Source organism: Erpetoichthys calabaricus, chromosome 3, assembly GCF_900747795.2.
Source record: "Erpetoichthys calabaricus chromosome 3, fErpCal1.3, whole genome shotgun sequence".
Taxonomy (NCBI): domain Eukaryota; kingdom Metazoa; phylum Chordata; class Cladistia; order Polypteriformes; family Polypteridae; genus Erpetoichthys; species Erpetoichthys calabaricus.
Genome location: NC_041396.2, coordinates 17,672,256 through 17,691,525, shown reverse-complemented (window position 1 = coordinate 17,691,525; position 19,270 = coordinate 17,672,256). Strand labels below are relative to the sequence as shown.

The 19,270-nt window shown below is 42.5% G+C and overlaps 1 protein-coding gene across 3 annotated transcripts in view; it reads left to right on the top strand.

Annotated features, from left to right (window-relative positions):
- kcnd3 (potassium voltage-gated channel, Shal-related subfamily, member 3) overlaps positions 1 to 19,270 on the top strand; it is a 505,116-nt gene that overhangs the window by 20,615 nt on the left and 465,231 nt on the right. For 2 of the 3 annotated variants that reach the window (XM_051924424.1, XM_028796407.2), the window contains exon 2: positions 7,558 to 8,740. In XM_051924424.1, the coding sequence (XP_051780384.1) occupies positions 7,632 to 8,740 (1,109 nt within the window). In that variant the 5' untranslated portion in view covers positions 7,558 to 7,631. Of the gene's footprint in view, positions 1 to 7,544; positions 8,741 to 19,270 lie in introns of those variants that run through there. The other variant, XM_051924422.1, reaches the window with a different exon arrangement.

Genomic DNA, 19,270 nt, shown 5'->3' with positions numbered 1-19,270 from the left:
TTACCATGCTGTGTAGGCGCCTTTGCCTTTCGTACTGTCCCGCGCCTTCTGACGCGCGATGTAGGCGCCTGCACCTTCCGGGTCTGCCTCCGCTGTGTGGTGTGGACGTTTAACTGTCGTGTTTTCTGCTTTTATATTCTGTATCTCGGTGTGCATGTGTTTCGTGCCTAGGTTTTTTTTGAAGCTGTTGCATTCCAGTTTTCATCATCTGTAACCTGCTCTCCATGTGTTTGGCCCCGTTCTTTAACCTCTTTATGACGTTTTACTTTGTTTTCCACTCTGTCTTTTATTTCTGACCTCGCTTTATCCTGCTTTTGTTTCAATGACACCTGGTCCGTGGTGATTATATTCTCCCTTTTTTGAGTACTAATTTCTGTTTGTTTGCGATACTGTGATCTTTACTGTACTGTCAATAATGCATCACTGTAATGTGGTCCACCTATGCTGTATAGTTTGGACGTGTGAGGATGACGTATGTTTAATACGGAGCGTCCATCCGTGTCACTCTGGGGCCACCCATTGTTAATACGGAGCTTCTTCCGTACTATCATGCGGTGCATTGTGGACCACTGCGGACTCCGTGGTGTTTCCCGTTTCACTTTGTAGCTCGGTCAGTGGAGCGGTTTCTTTTTGGAGCCGTGCCTGCCTGGTTTTTGGCATGTCAGACGGTTCGTAGTCTTTGTGTAGCGCCTGCGCACTATGTCTCCTGCGTCCACGGGGAGGTCCCTGCGTCAATATCCGGTTTACCATTCTCGGTTAGTAATATGGATAGATAGATAGATGATAGATCTACGTCTTATCAGCTCACGGAGATGCTGAGTGATCAATTGTGTCCTTAACCACAGTACACTTATGCAGGGTTCAACTAAGGTAGTTCTTTCAGGTAAGGATGACAGGAGGTTTGAGGTAAGGCGGTTTTACTCACTAATTTTGGCACCGGTGCGTCAAAATATTTTGCATGTTTATTAACATGCAAGTAAGAATTTCACTGGACTCTGTATAAGTAAAAATAACAATGCTACTGACCCTATTTAAATATATATATTTTTTCACTACCAATAGCTGCAATCCAACCCAGAGGTCAGCATTCAGCTCAGAATCCACATTTATATGCAGCACATCGATTCATCAGGAGGGGTCTTTTCTAAACGATAGACCCCTCGGTCCACTTCTTTTCCTTTGAATCCCGTTGCACAGTAGCTTTTTCATCTCATCATTAAATGGTATAGTCGTGATTCCCCAACTCTTTATCATATCCTTCATTTCGTTTTACAACTAATATAAGAAATGGATTTGGGGTCTCATTAAAGAAATAATAAAATCAGAAAGACCTGGAAACAAAAAAAAAAATTGTATGGAGAGAAAAAGATGAATCAAAAATAATGAAGAACAGAAATAACTTTGTCTATCCTGAACAACAAAAACCCCTGCAAGATCTTTTCGCTTTGTGTGGTTTAGACTACTGCAAAGTTACAAAAAAATGAAGACAACTTTGAGTCATAGAATTCTCACCATGAGCTATTGTCTATAATACTTAGAACACTTTAGAATATTCAGTAGCATATACTAAAATGCTAATATTGCCCATCAGGGCCTTTCAGAGCATCTTCTGTGCTCCATGTGGTCTAATTCATCTTAATTTCGGACCTCGATTACACACCCTGCATTTCCACGTATGACGAAGAACTCTCCTTCTGTTGAACCTCAACTCTACATTACATTTCCATTTATTACAAAGAATTCTTCTTCTATTGAACCTCGATTTTTATATATTATATTTTCACTTATGATGAAGAACTTGCCTTCTGTCAGACCTCGATTATATGCAATGTGTCTCCACTTACAACAAAGAACTCGCCTTCTATTGAACTTCGATTATGCGCTTTACATTTCCACTTATGACAAAAATTTCTCCTTTTGGACCTCTGCTGTAAAGTACACACTGCATTTTCAATTACAGTGAAGAACTTGCCTTCAATTGGGCCTCGATTATATGCTCTACTTCTTCACTTATGGTAAAAAATAACTGGACCTCAGTTATACACACTGCATCTTCACTTGCGTTCTATCGGACTGATATACATTTTCACTTACGTAAAGGTCTCGCCTTTTATCAGACCTCGATTACACATCCTGAATTTCTACTTACGATGAAGTACTCGTCTTGTGTCGGACCTCGATTATATGCACAGCATTTACGTTTATGACAAAGAACATTTCTTTCCATTGGACCTCTGTTATACGCACTGCATTTCCACTTACAATAAAGAACTTGTCTTCTATCGGACATCAGTTATATTCACAACATTTCAACTCTCGCCTTCTGTCGGACCTCGATTATGTGCACTGCATTTCCACTTATGACAAATCGCTTTCCTTCTTCCACACCTCTGTTATGTGCTCTGCATTTCCACCTACATAAAGATCTGGCCTTCTGTTGGGTCTTGATGATACTCACCACATTTCCACTTATGATGAAGAACTTACCTTCTGTCAGACCTCGACCTCGATTACGTGCTCTACATTTGCACATAGGTAAAGAACTTCTATCAGATCTCGATTATACGCACGGCATTTACGCTTATGACAAAGATCTCACTGTCTACTGATCCTTGATTGTTTGCATTACATTTCCACTTATGATGAAGACCCTTCCAACTATTGGACCTCAGTCATACTGCATTTCCACTTGCCTTCTGTCGGACCTCCATTATTTTCAATACATTTCCACTTATGTAAAGATCTCGCCTTTTATTGGACCTCGATTATACACCCTGCATTTCTACTTACGATGAAGTACTCGCCTTCTGTCGGACCTCAATTATATGCAATTTGTTTCCACTTATCACAAAGAACTCTCCTTCTGTTGAACCTCATCTATACATTACATTTCCACTTACTACAAATAATTCTTTTTCTATTGAACCTCAATTTTTATACATTATACTTTCACTTATGGTGAAGAACTCGCCTTCTGTCGGACCTCAATTATATACAATGTGTTTTCACTTATCACAAAGAACTCGCCTTCTATTGAACCTTGATTATGCTTGTTACATTTCCACTTACAAAGAAGAATTCTCCTTTTGCACCTCTACTGTACTTCTACACACTGCATTTTCAATTACAATGAAAAACTTGCCTTCTATCAGGCCTCGATTATATGCACTGCATTTCCACTTACGTAAAGATCACGCCTTTTATCGGACCTCGATTATACATCCTGCATTTCTACTTACAATGAAGTACTCGTCTTGTATCGGACCTCGATTATATTCACTATATTTCCACTTACGTAAAAATCTCGCCTTTTATCGGACCTCGATTACACATCCTGCATTTCTACTTACAATGAAGTACTCATTTTGTATCGGACCTCGATTATATTCACTACATTTCCACGAACGTAAAGATCTCACCTTTTATTGGACATCGATTACACATCCTGCATTTCTACTTACGATGAAGTATTTGTCTTGTATCGGACCTCGATTACACATCCTGCATTTCTACTTAAGTAAAGATCTCGCCTTTAATCGGACCTCGATTACACATCCTGCATTTCTACTTACGATGAAGTACTCGTCTTGTATCGGACCTCGATTACACATCCTGCATTTCTACTTACGTAAAGATCTCGCCTTTTATCTGACCTCGATTACACATCCTGCATTTCTACTTACGATGAAGTACTCGTCTTGTTTCGGACCTCGATTACACATCCTGCATTTCTACTTACGTAAAGATCTCACCTTTTATCGGACCTCGATTACACATCCTGCATTTCTACTTACGATGAAGTACTCGTCTTGTATCGGACCTCGATTACACATCCTGCATTTCTACTTACGTAAAGATCTCGCCTTTTATCTGACCTCGATTACACATCCTGCATTTCTACTTACGATGAAGTACTCGTCTTGTTTCGGACCTCGATTACATTCACTACATTTCCACGTACGTAAAGATCTCACCTTTTATCGGACCTCGATTACACATCCTGCATTTCTACTTACGATGAAGTACTCGTCTTGTATCGGACCTTGATTAAATTCACTACATTTCCACGTACGTAAAGATCTCACCTTTTATCGGACCTCGATTACACATAATGCATTTCTATTTACGATGAAGTACTCGTCTTGTATCAGACCTCGATTACACATCCTGCATTTCTACTTACGTAAAGATCTCACCTTTTATCGGACCTTGATTACACATCCTGCATTTCTACTTACGATGAAGTACTCGTCTTGTATCGGACCTTGATTATATTCACTACATTTCCACGTATGTAAAGATCTCGCCTTTTATCTGACCTCGATTACACATCCTGCATTTCTACTTACGATGAAGTACTTGTCTTGTTTCGGACCTCGATTACATTCACTACATTTCCAAGTACCTAAAGATCTCGCCTTTTATCGGACCTCGATTACACATCCTGCATTTCTACTTATGATGAAGAACTCATCTTGTATCGGACCTCGATTATATTCACTACATTTCCACTTACGTAAAGATCTCGCCTTTTATCTGACCTCGATTACACAACCTGCATTTCTACTTACGATGAAGTACTCGTCTTGTATCGGACCTTGATTATATTCACTACATTTCCACGTACGTAAAGATCTCACCTTTTATCGGACCTCGATTACACATCCTGCATTTCTACTTACGATGAAGTACTCGTCTTGTATCGGACCTCGATTATATTCACTACATTTCCACTTACATAAAGATCTTGCCTTTTATCTGACCTCGATTACACATCCTGCATTTCTACTTACGATGAAGTACTCGTCTTGTATCAGACCTCGATTATATTCACTACATTTCCACTTACGTAAAAATCTCGCCTTTTATTGGACCTCGATTACACATAATGCATTTCTACTTACGATGAAGTACTCGTCTTGTATCAGACCTCGATTACACATCCTGCATTTCTACTTACATAAAGATCTCACCTTTTATCGGACCTCGATTACACATCCTGCATTACTACTTACGATGAAGTACTCGTCTTGTATCGGACCTTGATTATATTCACTACATTTCCACGTATGTAAAGATCTCGCCTTTTATCTGACCTCGATTACACATCCTGCATTTCTACTTACGATGAAGTACTCGTCTTGTTTCGGACCTCGATTACATTCACTACATTTCCACGTACGTAAAGATCTCACCTTTTATCGGACCTCGATTACACATCCTGCATTTCTACTTACGATGAAGTACTCGTCTTGTATCGGACCTCGATTATATTCACTACATTTCCACTTACGTAAAGATCTCGCCTTTTATCTGACCTCGATTACACATCCTGCATTTCTACTTACGATGAAGTACTCGTCTTGTATCGGACCTTGATTATATTCACTACATTTCCACGTACGTAAAGATCTCACCTTTTATCGGACCTCGATTACACATCCTGCATTTCTACTTACGATGAAGTAGTCGTCTTGTATCGGACCTCGATTATATTTCCCTACATTTCCACTTACATAAAGATCTTGCCTTTTATCTGACCTCGATTACACATCCTGCATTTCTACTTACGATGAAGTACTCATCTTGTATCAGACCACGATTATATTCACTACATTTCCACTTACGTAAAAATCTCGCCTTTTATTGGACCTCGATTACACATAATGCATTTCTACTTACGATGAAGTACTCGTCTTGTATCAGACCTCGATTACACATCCTGCATTTCTACTTACGTAAAGATCTCACCTTTTATCGGACCTCGATTACACATCCTGCATTTCTACTTACGATGAAGTACTCATCTTGTATCGGACCTTGATTATATTCACTACATTTCCACGTATGTAAAGATCTCGCCTTTTATCTGACCTCGATTACACATCCTGCATTTCTACTTACGATGAAGTACTCGTCTTGTTTCGGACCTCGATTATATTCACTACATTTCCACTTACATAAAGATCTTGCCTTTTATCTGACCTCGATTACACATCCTGCATTTCTACTTAGGATGAAGTACTCGTCTTGTATCAGACCTCGATTATATTCACTACATTTCCACTTACGTAAAAATCTCGCCTTTTATTGGACCTCGATTACACATAATGCATTTCTACTTACGATGAAGTACTCGTCTTGTATCAGACCTCGATTACACATCCTGCATTTCTACTTACGTAAAGATCTCACCTTTTATCGGACCTCGATTACACATCCTGCATTTCTACTTACGATGAAGTACTCGTCTTGTTTCGGACCTCGATTACATTCACTACATTTCCACGTACGTAAAGATCTCACCTTTTATCGGACCTCGATTACACATCCTGCATTTCTACTTACGATGAAGTACTCGTCTTGTATCGGACCTCGATTATATTCACTACATTTCCACTTACGTAAAGATCTCGCCTTTTATCTGACCTCGATTACACATCCTGCATTTCTACTTACGATGAAGTACTCGTCTTGTATCGGACCTTGATTATATTCACTACATTTCCACGTACGTAAAGATCTCACCTTTTATCGGACCTTGATTACACATCCTGCATTTCTACTTACGATGAAGTAGTCGTCTTGTATCGGACCTCGATTATATTTCCCTACATTTCCACTTACATAAAGATCTTGCCTTTTATCTGACCTCGATTACACATCCTGCATTTCTACTTACGATGAAGTACTCATCTTGTATCAGACCACGATTATATTCACTACATTTCCACTTACGTAAAAATCTCGCCTTTTATTGGACCTCGATTACACATAATGCATTTCTACTTACGATGAAGTACTCGTCTTGTATCAGACCTCGATTACACATCCTGCATTTCTACTTACGTAAAGATCTCACCTTTTATCTGACCTCGATTACACATCCTGCATTTCTACTTACGATGAAGTACTTGTCTTGTTTCGGACCTCGATTACATTCACTACATTTCCACGTACGTAAAGATCTCGCCTTTTATCGGACCTCGATTACACATCCTGCATTTCTACTTATGATGAAGTACTCATCTTGTATCGGACCTCGATTATATTCACTACATTTCCACTTACGTAAAGATCTCGCCTTTTATCTGACCTCGATTACACATCCTGCATTTCTACTTACGATGAAGTACTCGTCTTGTATCGGACCTCGATTATATGCACTGCATTTACGCTTATGACAAAAACCATTTCTTTCCATTGGATCTCTGTTATACGCACTGCATTTCCAGTTGCCTTCTTTTGGACCTCATTGTAAGTGGAAATGCAGTGTGCATGATTGAAGAACTTGCCTTCTATCGTACCTCAATAATATAAACTACATTTTCACTTACAGCAATGAGTTCACCTTCTATCAGGCCTCGATTATGCGCACTGGCCTTGATATACTGTATAAACAGAGTGCAGCCATTATTTTGCTGCTTAATTGTTCCTGGATTTCCATTTGAGATGCGATCCTAGGAAGAAGTTGTAGGTACCCCTGTTGAGACCCCTTTGGTGGTTCCAGTCTTCCCATTTTTGTCTCCTAACCTGTCTTGTTCTCTTCTTTTCCAGATGGTGTCCATGCTACAGGCAAGCTGGTACTGAAGTTGGAGCACATCCTGTCCACACCCAGACTCGGAGTCACAATGGCGGCCGGTGTAGCGGCATGGCTACCATTTGCCCGGGCTGCAGCCATTGGCTGGATGCCGGTGGCCAATTGTCCCATGCCCATCGCCCCCAGTGACAAGAGCAGACGGCAGGATGAGCTGATCATCCTGAACGTGAGTGGCCGCCGTTTCCAGACCTGGAGGACCACCTTGGACCGTTACCCTGACACGCTTCTGGGCAGCTCCGAGAAGGAGTTCTTTTACAATGAGGAGACCAAGGAGTACTTCTTTGACCGTGACCCCGACGTCTTTCGCAGCGTCCTGAACTTCTACCGGACGGGCAAGTTGCACTACCCCCGGTACGAGTGCATCTCTGCTTACGACGAAGAGCTCGCCTTCTTCGGGATCATTCCAGAAATTATCGGGGACTGCTGCTATGAAGAATACAAGGACCGCAAACGGGAGAACGCGGAGAGGCTCATGGATGACAATGACCCGGAAAACAGCAAGGAGGGCAACCTGCCCAACCTGAACTTCCGGGAGACCATGTGGAGAGCCTTTGAGAATCCTCACACCAGCACCATGGCCTTAGTCTTCTATTACGTCACCGGCTTCTTCATTGCCATCTCTGTCATCACCAACGTGGTGGAAACCGTCCCCTGCGGTATCCATCAGAACCAAAAGGACTTGCCCTGTGGGGAGCGGTACTCCGTGGCTTTCTTCTGCCTGGACACGGCATGCGTCATGATTTTCACTGTCGAGTACCTCCTGAGGCTGTTTGCCGCGCCAAGCCGCTACCGCTTCATCCGCAGTGTGATGAGCATCATCGACGTGGTGGCCATCATGCCCTACTACATTGGGCTGGTCATGACCAACAATGAAGATGTCAGTGGGGCATTTGTCACTCTCCGAGTATTTCGGGTCTTCAGGATCTTCAAGTTCTCCCGCCATTCGCAGGGATTGAGAATCCTGGGCTACACGCTCAAGAGCTGCGCCTCCGAGCTGGGCTTCCTTCTCTTCTCGCTCACCATGGCTATCATCATCTTCGCCACCGTAATGTACTACGCTGAGAAAGGCTCCTCGGCTAGCAAGTTCACCAGCATTCCTGCATCGTTCTGGTACACCATCGTCACCATGACAACGCTGGGGTAAGGTGTCACCGCCTTGGCGGGCGCACGCTCTCGCCGGGGGTGTGGAGGAGGAGGAGGAGGTGGGGCGTCCATATTGGCATCAAGCAAGTGAAACTGTTGATTTGCATTATTTTAGAATTATGCATAATTGGTTGTAAGTTATAATATGTTAATGATGGATTGAATTTGCATATGACTACTCCTACTTGATTCCACTGGTTCGGGTGTCTGACGTGCTTGTGGTCATTGGCGGGTTGCACCCATGTTGCCCAATGCTATTTCTCAGCTTCTTAAATGATTTTTCTTTCACTTTGGTCTTGTCCCCGTTGTCTGGCTTCTTATTTGCAAAGATGTGCCCGCTGGAGGCTGGTGAGCTCTTCTGGTATGCTTGGTGCCAAACTGATTTGTGAGTTGGCGGGAAGAAAAATGAAAACGATGAGAGGGTTAGGACTAGAGAATGGAACTTTGCAAGAGTCTTCTTTGTGCAGGAGCCCACCGGGTATGCCATGCCATGCCACTCCACGCCACAAGGCTACTGTTCCCCAGTATGCCAATGATAGCACCAGTCAAGTTTTTAGTTTGTGTTACTAACAAGCCATGAGAATAATAGGCCAGCTGAGACCACTTGGGGGTTCGTTTTGGGGAGGGGAAGGTTAGCAGTGTGAGGGTGGGGAATCAATCCACGAGTATTTAATGGGGTACATTTGACAGAAAGTCTCCCCTCACGCTGCTTTGAAACCAGCGAGTTAGTATATAGCGCCCTTCGCAAGACACGACCAATCCTGTGATGGGATGGAAACAACAAGTCAGTCAGTCAGTCAGTCAGTCAGTCAGTATATAATGATGGAGCTGTGGAAGATGAATGTTCTCTTCGTTCCCTTGTACTAATTCATGTCTGAGAAGTAAGCTTTACTTCTCCATCCAGCATGCTTTGCTGAGCAAACAGAAGGACTCAAGGTCTAAGTATTCCACACTGAGACTGCCTTATCACGTTTTCCCTTAGTTTACATCTGAACGCCATAACAAAGGGGCCAAGAAAATCAAGTTGCAAAAGGGGCGTTGAAGGGGCTCAAGGATTGTGTAAAATAAAAGTGTCGACTGTTGCATTTCATAATGATATTAAATCACGCATTCTAGAGGTATAAAAACTTTGCCCCACCCAACAGACGGGGTTCAGAAGAGCCCTGACGCTGTCATGTAATATCGATTGCCTGTTTACTCTGAAACTCTGCTCACTGTGACGATGGAAAATAAAGCTGCTATATGACCACACCTGCTGTCTTGTCTAAGTGATCGTCCACAGAGCACAGTCTCACCCTAAGGTGCCTTAAAGTAATCAGTCAGTTTTATGTTATATAGCGCCCTTCACAAAACTCAAGACACATGGCAACAAAAATCAAACCTGCTATTATTCGCATTTCACAGAACAGAAAACCACCTGAGCCTTCTGCCATCAGTCTGGCAGCTGCATTTGATACTGTGCCATCGGTCAATCAACATTACATAAAGGGGTTTCACACAAGGTGCCGCCACAGGGTGTCTTTTTTTCAATCAGGCGGTCTGTTTTTGTGTTTTATAGCGCCCTTTAAAAAAACTTATAGCAATCACTCAGTCAGTTCATCAATTTTACATTATCAGTTATCAGAAAACACAAAGGCACATTTCAATCAATCAATCAATCAATCAATCAATCAATCAATATTAAATAAAGCATATTTCAGAGATAGTGCCACCACAGGATGCTTTTGGTCCATCCATCCGTCCGTCCCTGATACCAGCTGCGGGTGGTCTTCAGGACAAAAAAAAAAACAACCCGAAAACCCCTAGCAGTTTTACTACATTCATGAACTTGGAGAGGCGTCAGCAAACGAATAACCCCCCCCAGTGCAGAATCCATGGACCCAACCTGTGCTTGCTGCTCCACTGGCTTTCGTAAAAAGACACTGGCGATGCCATCTCTTAGCCGTTCTATTAATCTTAGTCTTGAGAAAATCCCTCCAGATAGTCAATGTTTTTGGTGAAAACTTCAAGCCTTGCCCACCATTGCTTGCACGTTGTTGAGTCACGGCGTTCTATTGTGTCTCGCCATCTGTGTCATTAGCATGACGTCGGTGTAGTGCGGCGGTGTTTGCCGCACTCAAGTCTTTTGTAGCCAGCACCGAAAAAATGTAAAAGTGTATGCATGCGCCATCTAGTGGCTGTGGTTGAGCGTGAGCAGAGTGGACAGCTCCACACACACAGGTCTTTAGTATATAAAATCCAATGTCTCTCTGTCCACTGTTCACGAGAGAACTGCTTAACGGATTTAGATCGGTTTATCCATCCATCCATTTTCCAACCTGCTGCATCCAAACACAGGGTCACGGGGGTCTGCTGGAACTAATCCCAGCCAACACAGGGCACAAGGCAGGAACCAATCCCGGGCAGGGTGCCAACCCACCGCAGGACAAACACACCCACACACCAAGCACACACTAGGGCCAAGTTAGAATCGCCAGTCCACCTAACCTGCATGTCTTTGGAATGTGGGAGGAAACCGGAGCGCCCGGAGGAAACCCACGCAGACACGGGGAGAACATGCAAACTCCACGCAGGGCGGACCCGGGAAGCGAACCCAGGTCCCCAGGTCTCCCACTGCGCCACCGTGCCGCCCTAGAGCGGTTTATTTTTTCATAATTTGCTTGAACATTCCGGTTGATTTTGCGATTTCTCTCATTGCGCTATGTATCATAGTTCGCTTGGAGGAGCGATTTATTAGTGCGAATCCGAGAGGCGTGGCCGAGGGGAGGGTGGAAGTGTGACGTCAGGAGTGGGGAGCCGGGCAGGGTCTTTCCCACTCACGCCTCCGTTCGAGTCGGTCTACCTGCTGCTCTGCTTAGCTAGCGATACCTGTTTATTGAATTTTAAAGTTTGGTGTTTTTCTACTCATAGGCGGGCAGAACCACTGGGATAGCTAGTATATAAATATATATACACTAATATATATAAATATATATAAATATAAACATACTAGCTGCGTGTTGTCTTCTAGGCAAAAAACAACCCAAAGACCAGTGCCGTCTTAACAGCATTATAGGTGCCCGGGCAAAGCAGTGCACTGGGGCCCATATACCTTCACAACCACTCACAGGAATGACAGTATAAATGGTTGATAAAATGAAACATATATTTATTGTATTGTTGCTTCCAGCAAAATCAGTGTTTAAACATTAAAAAACCTGCTGTACAGCCAAGATTAATCAACACAAATGTTTAAACAATATAACTGGGGCCATGTAAAACACCAAAGTTTCAACATTGTAATTAGAACACTCTAGTCGAGGACAGGCCATTCAGCCCCACAAAGCTCGCCAGTCCTGTCCAATTATTTCTTCCAAAAAAACATCAAGTCGAGTTTTGAAAGTCCCTAAAGTCTTACTGCCTACCACACTTCTTGGTCACTTATTCCAAGTGTCTATCGTTCTTTGTGTAAAGAAAAACTTCCTAATGTTTGTGTAGAAAAGCCAAGCAAAATGACACCTTTTATCGGCTAACTAAAAAGATTACAATATGCAAGCTTTCGAGGCAACTCGGGCCCCTTCTTCAGGCAAGATGTAATCAATTACAAGATTACATCTCGCCTGAAGCAGGGGCCTGAGTTGGCTCGAAAGCTTGCATATTGTAATCTATTTAGTTAGCCAATAAAAGGTGTCATTTTGCTTGGCTTTTCTCTACATTCATAATGGCTAACACGGTACAACACCCTAGTACTAATGATTGTGTGAAATTTACCCATAACAAGTTTCCGACAGTGTCCCCGTGTTCTTGATGAACTCATTTCAAAATAACCGTCTCGATCTACTGGACTGATTCCCTTCGTAATTTTAAACACTTCAGTCAGGTCTCCTCTTAATGTTCTTTTGCTTTAAACAGTAAAGGCTCAGCTCTTTTCATCTTTCTTCATAACTCATCCCCTGTAGCCCTCTCATCAGCCCAGTCGCTCTTCTCTGGACCTTCTCTAGTGCTGTTATGTTCTTTTTGTAGCCTGGAGACCAAAACTGCACCCAGTACTCCAGACGAGGCCTCACCAGTGTGTTATAAAGACTGAGCAGGACCTCCTGTGACTTGTACTCCACACATCAAGGCGCTATATAACCTGACATGCTGTTAGCCTTCTTCATGGCTTCTGAACACCGTCTGGAAGTCGACAGCTTAGAGTCCACTGCGACTCCTAAATCCTTCTCATAAGGTGAACTTTCAAATTTTCAAACCTCCCATTGTGTGTTCAAATCTAACATTTTTAGCTTTCTTTCCATTTACTGACATTAAATTTAATCTGTCACAAGTCTGCCCAAGCCTGTCTGCTGTCCAAGTCACTCTGTGATCATTCAACAGATTCTTGATTATCTGCCAAGTCACCAAGCTTGTAATCCCCTGTAGCCCTCTAATCAGCCTAGTCGCTCTTCTCTGGACCTTCTCTAGTGCTGTTATGTCCTTTTTTGTAACCTGGAGACCCAAACTGCACCCAGTAGTCCAGATGAGGCCTCACCAGTGTGTTATAAAGACTTGAGTAGAACCTCCTGTGACTTGTACTCCACACATCAAGGCGCTAGATAACCTGACATTCTGTTAGCCTTTTTAATGGCTTCTCAACACCGTCTGGAAGTCGATAGCTTAGAGTCCACTATGACACCTAAGTCGTTCTCATAAGGTTTACTCTTGATTTTCTGACAGCCCATTGTGTATTCAAACCTCACATTTTTACTTCCTATGTGTAATTCTTTACATTTACTGACATTAAATTTCATCTGCCACAAATCTGCCCAAGCCTGTCTGCAATCCAAGTCCTTCTGTGATGATATAACTGATTCCTGATTATCTGCCAATCCACCTATCTTGGTATCATCTGCAAACTTAACCATCTTGTTACTTATATTCCTATCTAAATCATTTCTATTTATTAAAAATAGCAGCGGCCCTAGCACTGACCCCTGTGGAACACCACTCTTAACATCGGCCAATTCTGATTTGGTTCCTCACACCTTCATCACCCTCTGCTTCCTGTGTCTGAGCCAATTCTGCACCCACCTAAAAACATCACCCTGAACTCCCATTTCTTTTTGGGTTGATGTCCAACCTCTCATGTGGCACCTCATCAAATGCTTTCTGAAAGTCTAGATAAATAACATCATTTGCTCCACTTTGATCGAGAATTCCAGCCTGTCAGTTAAACACGACCTCCCTCTTCTGACCCCATGCTGACTGTTCCTAATAACTCCTGTCCTTGCCAGGTGTTGCTCAATCTTCTCCTTAATAATTCCTTCCATTAATTTTCCTGTGATGCATGTTAAGCTTACTGGCTTACAGTTGCTTGGATCTGCCCTGTCACCCTTTTTATATAATGGGATGATATTTGCCATTTTCCAGTCCTTTGGAATCTCTCCAGTGTGCAGTGACTTCCTAAAAATATGCGTCAAGGGTTTATATTTGTACTCACTAGCCTGCTTAAGAACACGAGGATAAATTTTATCTGGTCCTGGTGATTTGTTTGATTTCATCTTATTTAATCTGAGCAGCACTTCTCTCTCTACAATTTCCAAATCCCTCAGTACCTCCTTAGTAGTCCCTGTTACTGCTCTGAGGTTATCCACTTGCTCACTTGTGAACACCTCAGAAAAATGTAAGTTTAGAGCATCCGCTATTTCACTGTCTGTATCTTTTAATCCCCCTTTACTATTTCTGATGCACTTGACCTCCTCCTTGACTGTTCTTTTACTACTAAAGTACTGAAAGAATCTCTTAGGGTCGTCTTTCGCCTTACCTGCTATATTCCTCTCCAGCTGTCTTTTAGCCTTCCCTGATATCCTTCTTAATGGTTGCCCTCATGTTCTCATACGCTCTACGATTCACTTTGCAGTCATTAGTCTTATATGCCTTATACAGTAATCCCTCGCTATATCTCGCTTCGCCTTTCGCGGCTTCACTCCATCGCGGATTTTATATGTAAGCAATTTTAAATATATATCTCAGATTTTTTGCTGGTTCACGGATTTCTGTGGACAATGGGTCTTTTAGTTTCTGGTACATGCTTCCTCAGTTGGTTTGCCCAGTTGATTTCATACAAGGGACGCTATTGGCAGATGGCTGAGAAGCTACCCAGCTTACTTCTCTCTCTCTCTTGCGCTGACTTTCTCTGATCCTGACGTAGGGGGATTGAGCAGGGGGGCTGTTCGCACACCTAGACGATACGGACGCTCGTCTTAAATGCTGAAAGATTATCTTCACGTTGCTATCTTTTGTGCAGCTGCTTCCTGAAACGACATGCTGCACGGTGCTTCGCATACTTAAAAGCTCGAAGGGCACGTATTGATTTTTGATTGAAAAACAAACTCTGTCTCACTTTGTCTGCTCCTGATGGAGGGGGTGTGAGCTGCCGCCTTCAACAGCTTTGTGCCGCGGTGCTTCGCATACTTAAAAGCCAAACAGCCCTATTGATTTGTTTGCTTTTCTCTATCTCTGTGACATGATCTGCTCCTGACACGCACTCCTTTGAAGAGGAAGACATGTTTGCATTCTTTTAATTGTGAGACGGAACTGTCATCTATGTCTTGTCATGGAGCACAGTTTAAACTTTTGAAAAAGAGACAAATGTTTGTTTGCAGTGTTTGAATAACGTTCCTGTCTCTCTACAACCTCCTGTGTTTCTGCGCAAATCTGTGACCCAAGCATGACAATATAAAAATAACCATATAAACATATGGTTTCTACTTCGCGGATTTTCTTATTTCGCGGGTGGCTCTGGAAGGCAACCCCCGCGATGGAGGAGGGATTACTGTAATGCAGTTTTTTTCCTTTGCAACTTCTTTTTTAAATTTTTATTAATTCACCGTGGAGCTTTTTTTAAAATTTCCTATTAATTGTCCTGCATTACATGTCAAACATTTTTAAACCTGTTCCACTGCTCCACACTTAAAAGATTATCCCAGTGTATCCTCCTTAGACTTTGTCGCATCTGCTCAAAATTAGCCCTACCAAAGTTCAACTTAACAATTTTAGTCTTTGCATCTGCAATCTTACAAAATACTGAGAATTGTATTACATTATGGTCATGTGACCCTAGTGGTCCAATCACTTCTGCACTCTCAATTCTATCCTGATTATTACAAAATACTAAATCCAGACCGGCTTCACCCCATGTTGGTGCTTTAACATGCTGTGTCAAAAAACAGTCACTGATTACTTCTACAAACTCTTGTGCTCCTCCATCTGCAAGGTTATCCCAGTTAATATTTGGATAATTAAAGCCCCCCATGACTATAATATCTCCCTGTAAACTTGCCTTTTTGATTTTACTACAAAGATGTGTGTTGAAATTACTGTCTGAATTGGGTGGTCTATAACACACTCCTAAAATAAGACCTCTTTCCCAAATATTTTCCAGGCGAAGCCACACGTCCTCACTAAGATGGGGCTCATCATCCAACTGAAGAGGACTTACATTTAGATTCTGTTTGGCATAAACAGCAACCCCACCTCCTTTTCTGTTCTGTCTAGCCTTCCTAAAAAATGTATATCCCTCTATGTTACACTCATCCCCATCTTTGTTATTTAGCCAGGTTTTCGTTATTGCTATAATATCATAATTATGCTCTGCTACATACAACTGCAACTCACTTCCCTTATCTCTGATAGCTCGCCTTAATGCTAGAAGTATTTTTAATGTGTTACTCCTTCTACATTTAAATGTTTGCTTAGAATTTACATTACTATGCATTTTTATTTCTACACCATTGTTTGTTTCTCAATGTATAGACATAAACCTGGCCTGTCCTAAACTCCCTGTCCCCCAATTCCGTACTTTAAACAATCCTCAACTAGCCTACACATACGCCTCCCCAATACATGGGTGCCCCTCCAGTTCAGATGTCACCCGTCACGGCGGAACGGGTCCCATCTGTTCCAAAAGGAGTCCCAATGCCTCATAAACCTATACCCTTCTACCCTGCACCAAGATGTGAGCCACGCATTAAGCCTTCTAATCTCCTCAATCTTACCTGGACTGGCGCCTAATGATACTCAATTGATAAACCATACAGACGGAGATGGCACGGTAAGAAAGAAATCTAAATTATTAGTTACGAATCAAGTGTTCAACACAAACATTTGTGAAATTTCTTTGTCGAGAATTGATTGAAGTGACGTTTTTACGTGATGTCGTGCGTCAGAGGCGTAGCTAGGGTTTTCAGCGCCCGGGGACAACTGAAGATTTCGCGCCCCCTCCTGTTTGCCAAAATGCAATGGGGAAAGGACAAAAAATTTCATAACATCAATTTGGTGCCCCCTGGATGCTGCGCCCAGGGACAGATGCCCCCCCTAGCTACGCCGCTGTCGTGCAAGAGACCCGTACATATTACTTGCACGTGAGGCTGCAGAGGTGACCGTGATATTAAATCAGAGGCGAATGCCAATGTCCACTTGTGACACAATAACAAATATTTATAGTTTAGTAAAGTGTAGCATTTATTTATTGACAGCAAGTCACAACATACATAGATTAGCAATGGGGCCCCCGGGCAACTGCCCAGCATGTCCCTGCGTTAAGACGGCCCTGCCGAAGACCCCCTAGCAGTTTTACTATATTCCTGAACTTGCAGAGGCGTCAGGGAACTCTTAGGAATGACCCCCCAGTGCAGAGGACGTGGACCCCCCTCTGCTCTAATCAGCACATCGTCGTCTCATAACAGGCTCAAGTTTCAAATCTGGCGTTTTTCTGTCCAGCGCCGTTATTTCTAAACCGTCGTCAAGAAACCGTGACCCACCACACACCCATCATCAAGATATTAGTGTTATCGGTATCAGGGGACCGTAAAACGTCGAAAAACCGGAGATCGAATTTTTTTGACGAATCTAAAGCTTTCGCTCCTCCCCCATACACGATAGTTGGGGGGTGGGGGGACACTTAACAAAACAAAAAGTGTAATTAATGAGAAGTCAAGGAAAATGAGACATTTTATTGGCTAATTTAAATGATTGCAACATGCAAGTTTTCGAGGTAACTCGGACACCTTCTTCAGGCAGTTTGTAATCTTTTATCGATAACTTTGGTGTCCTTTTGCTTGACCTCTCGTTACACCCATAAGAGTGTAAAAGCGCTATATAAATGTGAAGAATTATTATTATTATTATTAATTGACGCATCAGGCGGTGCTCGGGTATTGATTTCCACGTAATATTGTGCAACAATGCGGCTTTTCTGTTCCTTCTCGTGTTGGGCGGATTGAGCAGTTTGGGTCTTTTTGTGCGAGTTTACAATCCGATACACTGATCGCTGCAGTCACATCCGCCATTGGCCGCTTTATTAACAATTTCTATGGACACCAGTTACTGTAGATCGTCCCGCTATTAAAAAGTCCCTCAAAGTTTGTTCATCCCTTTTTTTTTTTTGGAACATCTGTCTCAGACCACCATGTGTTTCTCTGCTTCGTGGATTATAAACTCCATCAAGAAATCAATCAATCCCGCAGTTTGATGTTATGCAACATCTTTTTACAAAACACAATCACTCAATCAATTAGTCAGTACCCGTTTTCTATTTATTTTCTGTCTTCATTCTTTGTACTGAAGGTCTTTTCCTTTGTTCTGTTTCTACCTTAAAGAGTTTAATTAAACAATCTGAGAGAGATCCGCTGTTGTTGCAGGGGCTTGTAAAAAAAAAAAAAAAAAAAAAAAAAAAAAAAAAAAAAAAAAAAAAGCATGTCCTCCTTTTCCAAACTATTCTGTGGTTTATACATAACCAGTGACGCCAAATCCGTCATCAAAGCCGTCACACATGAAGTGTAACTGTTAATGATTTGTGTGCACTCCCAGCTCCCAGGAAGGGTGCACTTATTTTTGCACACGTGGCTTCTGCATGCTGACTTATTTTGTTGGTTCATTAATACTGCAAAATTGAAGTCAGTTAAGTGTAGTTCCGTCTCTGATGTTAGACATTGTCACCTTAGTAAGGAATCTGGGGGACCACTTACGTTTTCAAGTGACAGCAGTTTTTTTATTCATTTATTCCTCTGTATAATTCTTCACCTCTTCTCAGAGTTGCACATACATTTTCATCCTTGACTTCCCACAACACCTAAGTTACTTGTGTTCCGAGGCTGTGATTCGGCTCGGTGTAAGCAGATGCCATAATTTGAACCACTGTGTAAAAGTAAGATCAGTAAAGTCGAGATGTGTTCTAATGTGGTCTACTCTGGGCACCACACACACACACACACACACACACACAGAAAGAAAATGGACATTTTCATAAGTAAGATGAAGGGAAACGGTGCAGTGTGCGTGTATAGAATAAAAGCACTCGGCTCACAAACACACGCTGTCATCGGAATCAATCAAATAAAGTCCGTTAAGACAAATCAGGGCGACAAATGATCACAACACGGCGCTGACCTGCACTTCAGCCTCCATCACCGAGCCATTAAGCGCGCAACGTGCTTCAGCGCCCGCTGTCACGCTGGCACTCCTGCACGGCAAGTGTTACCAGGCAACAGAGGAGAGTGGGTGGGACCAGGG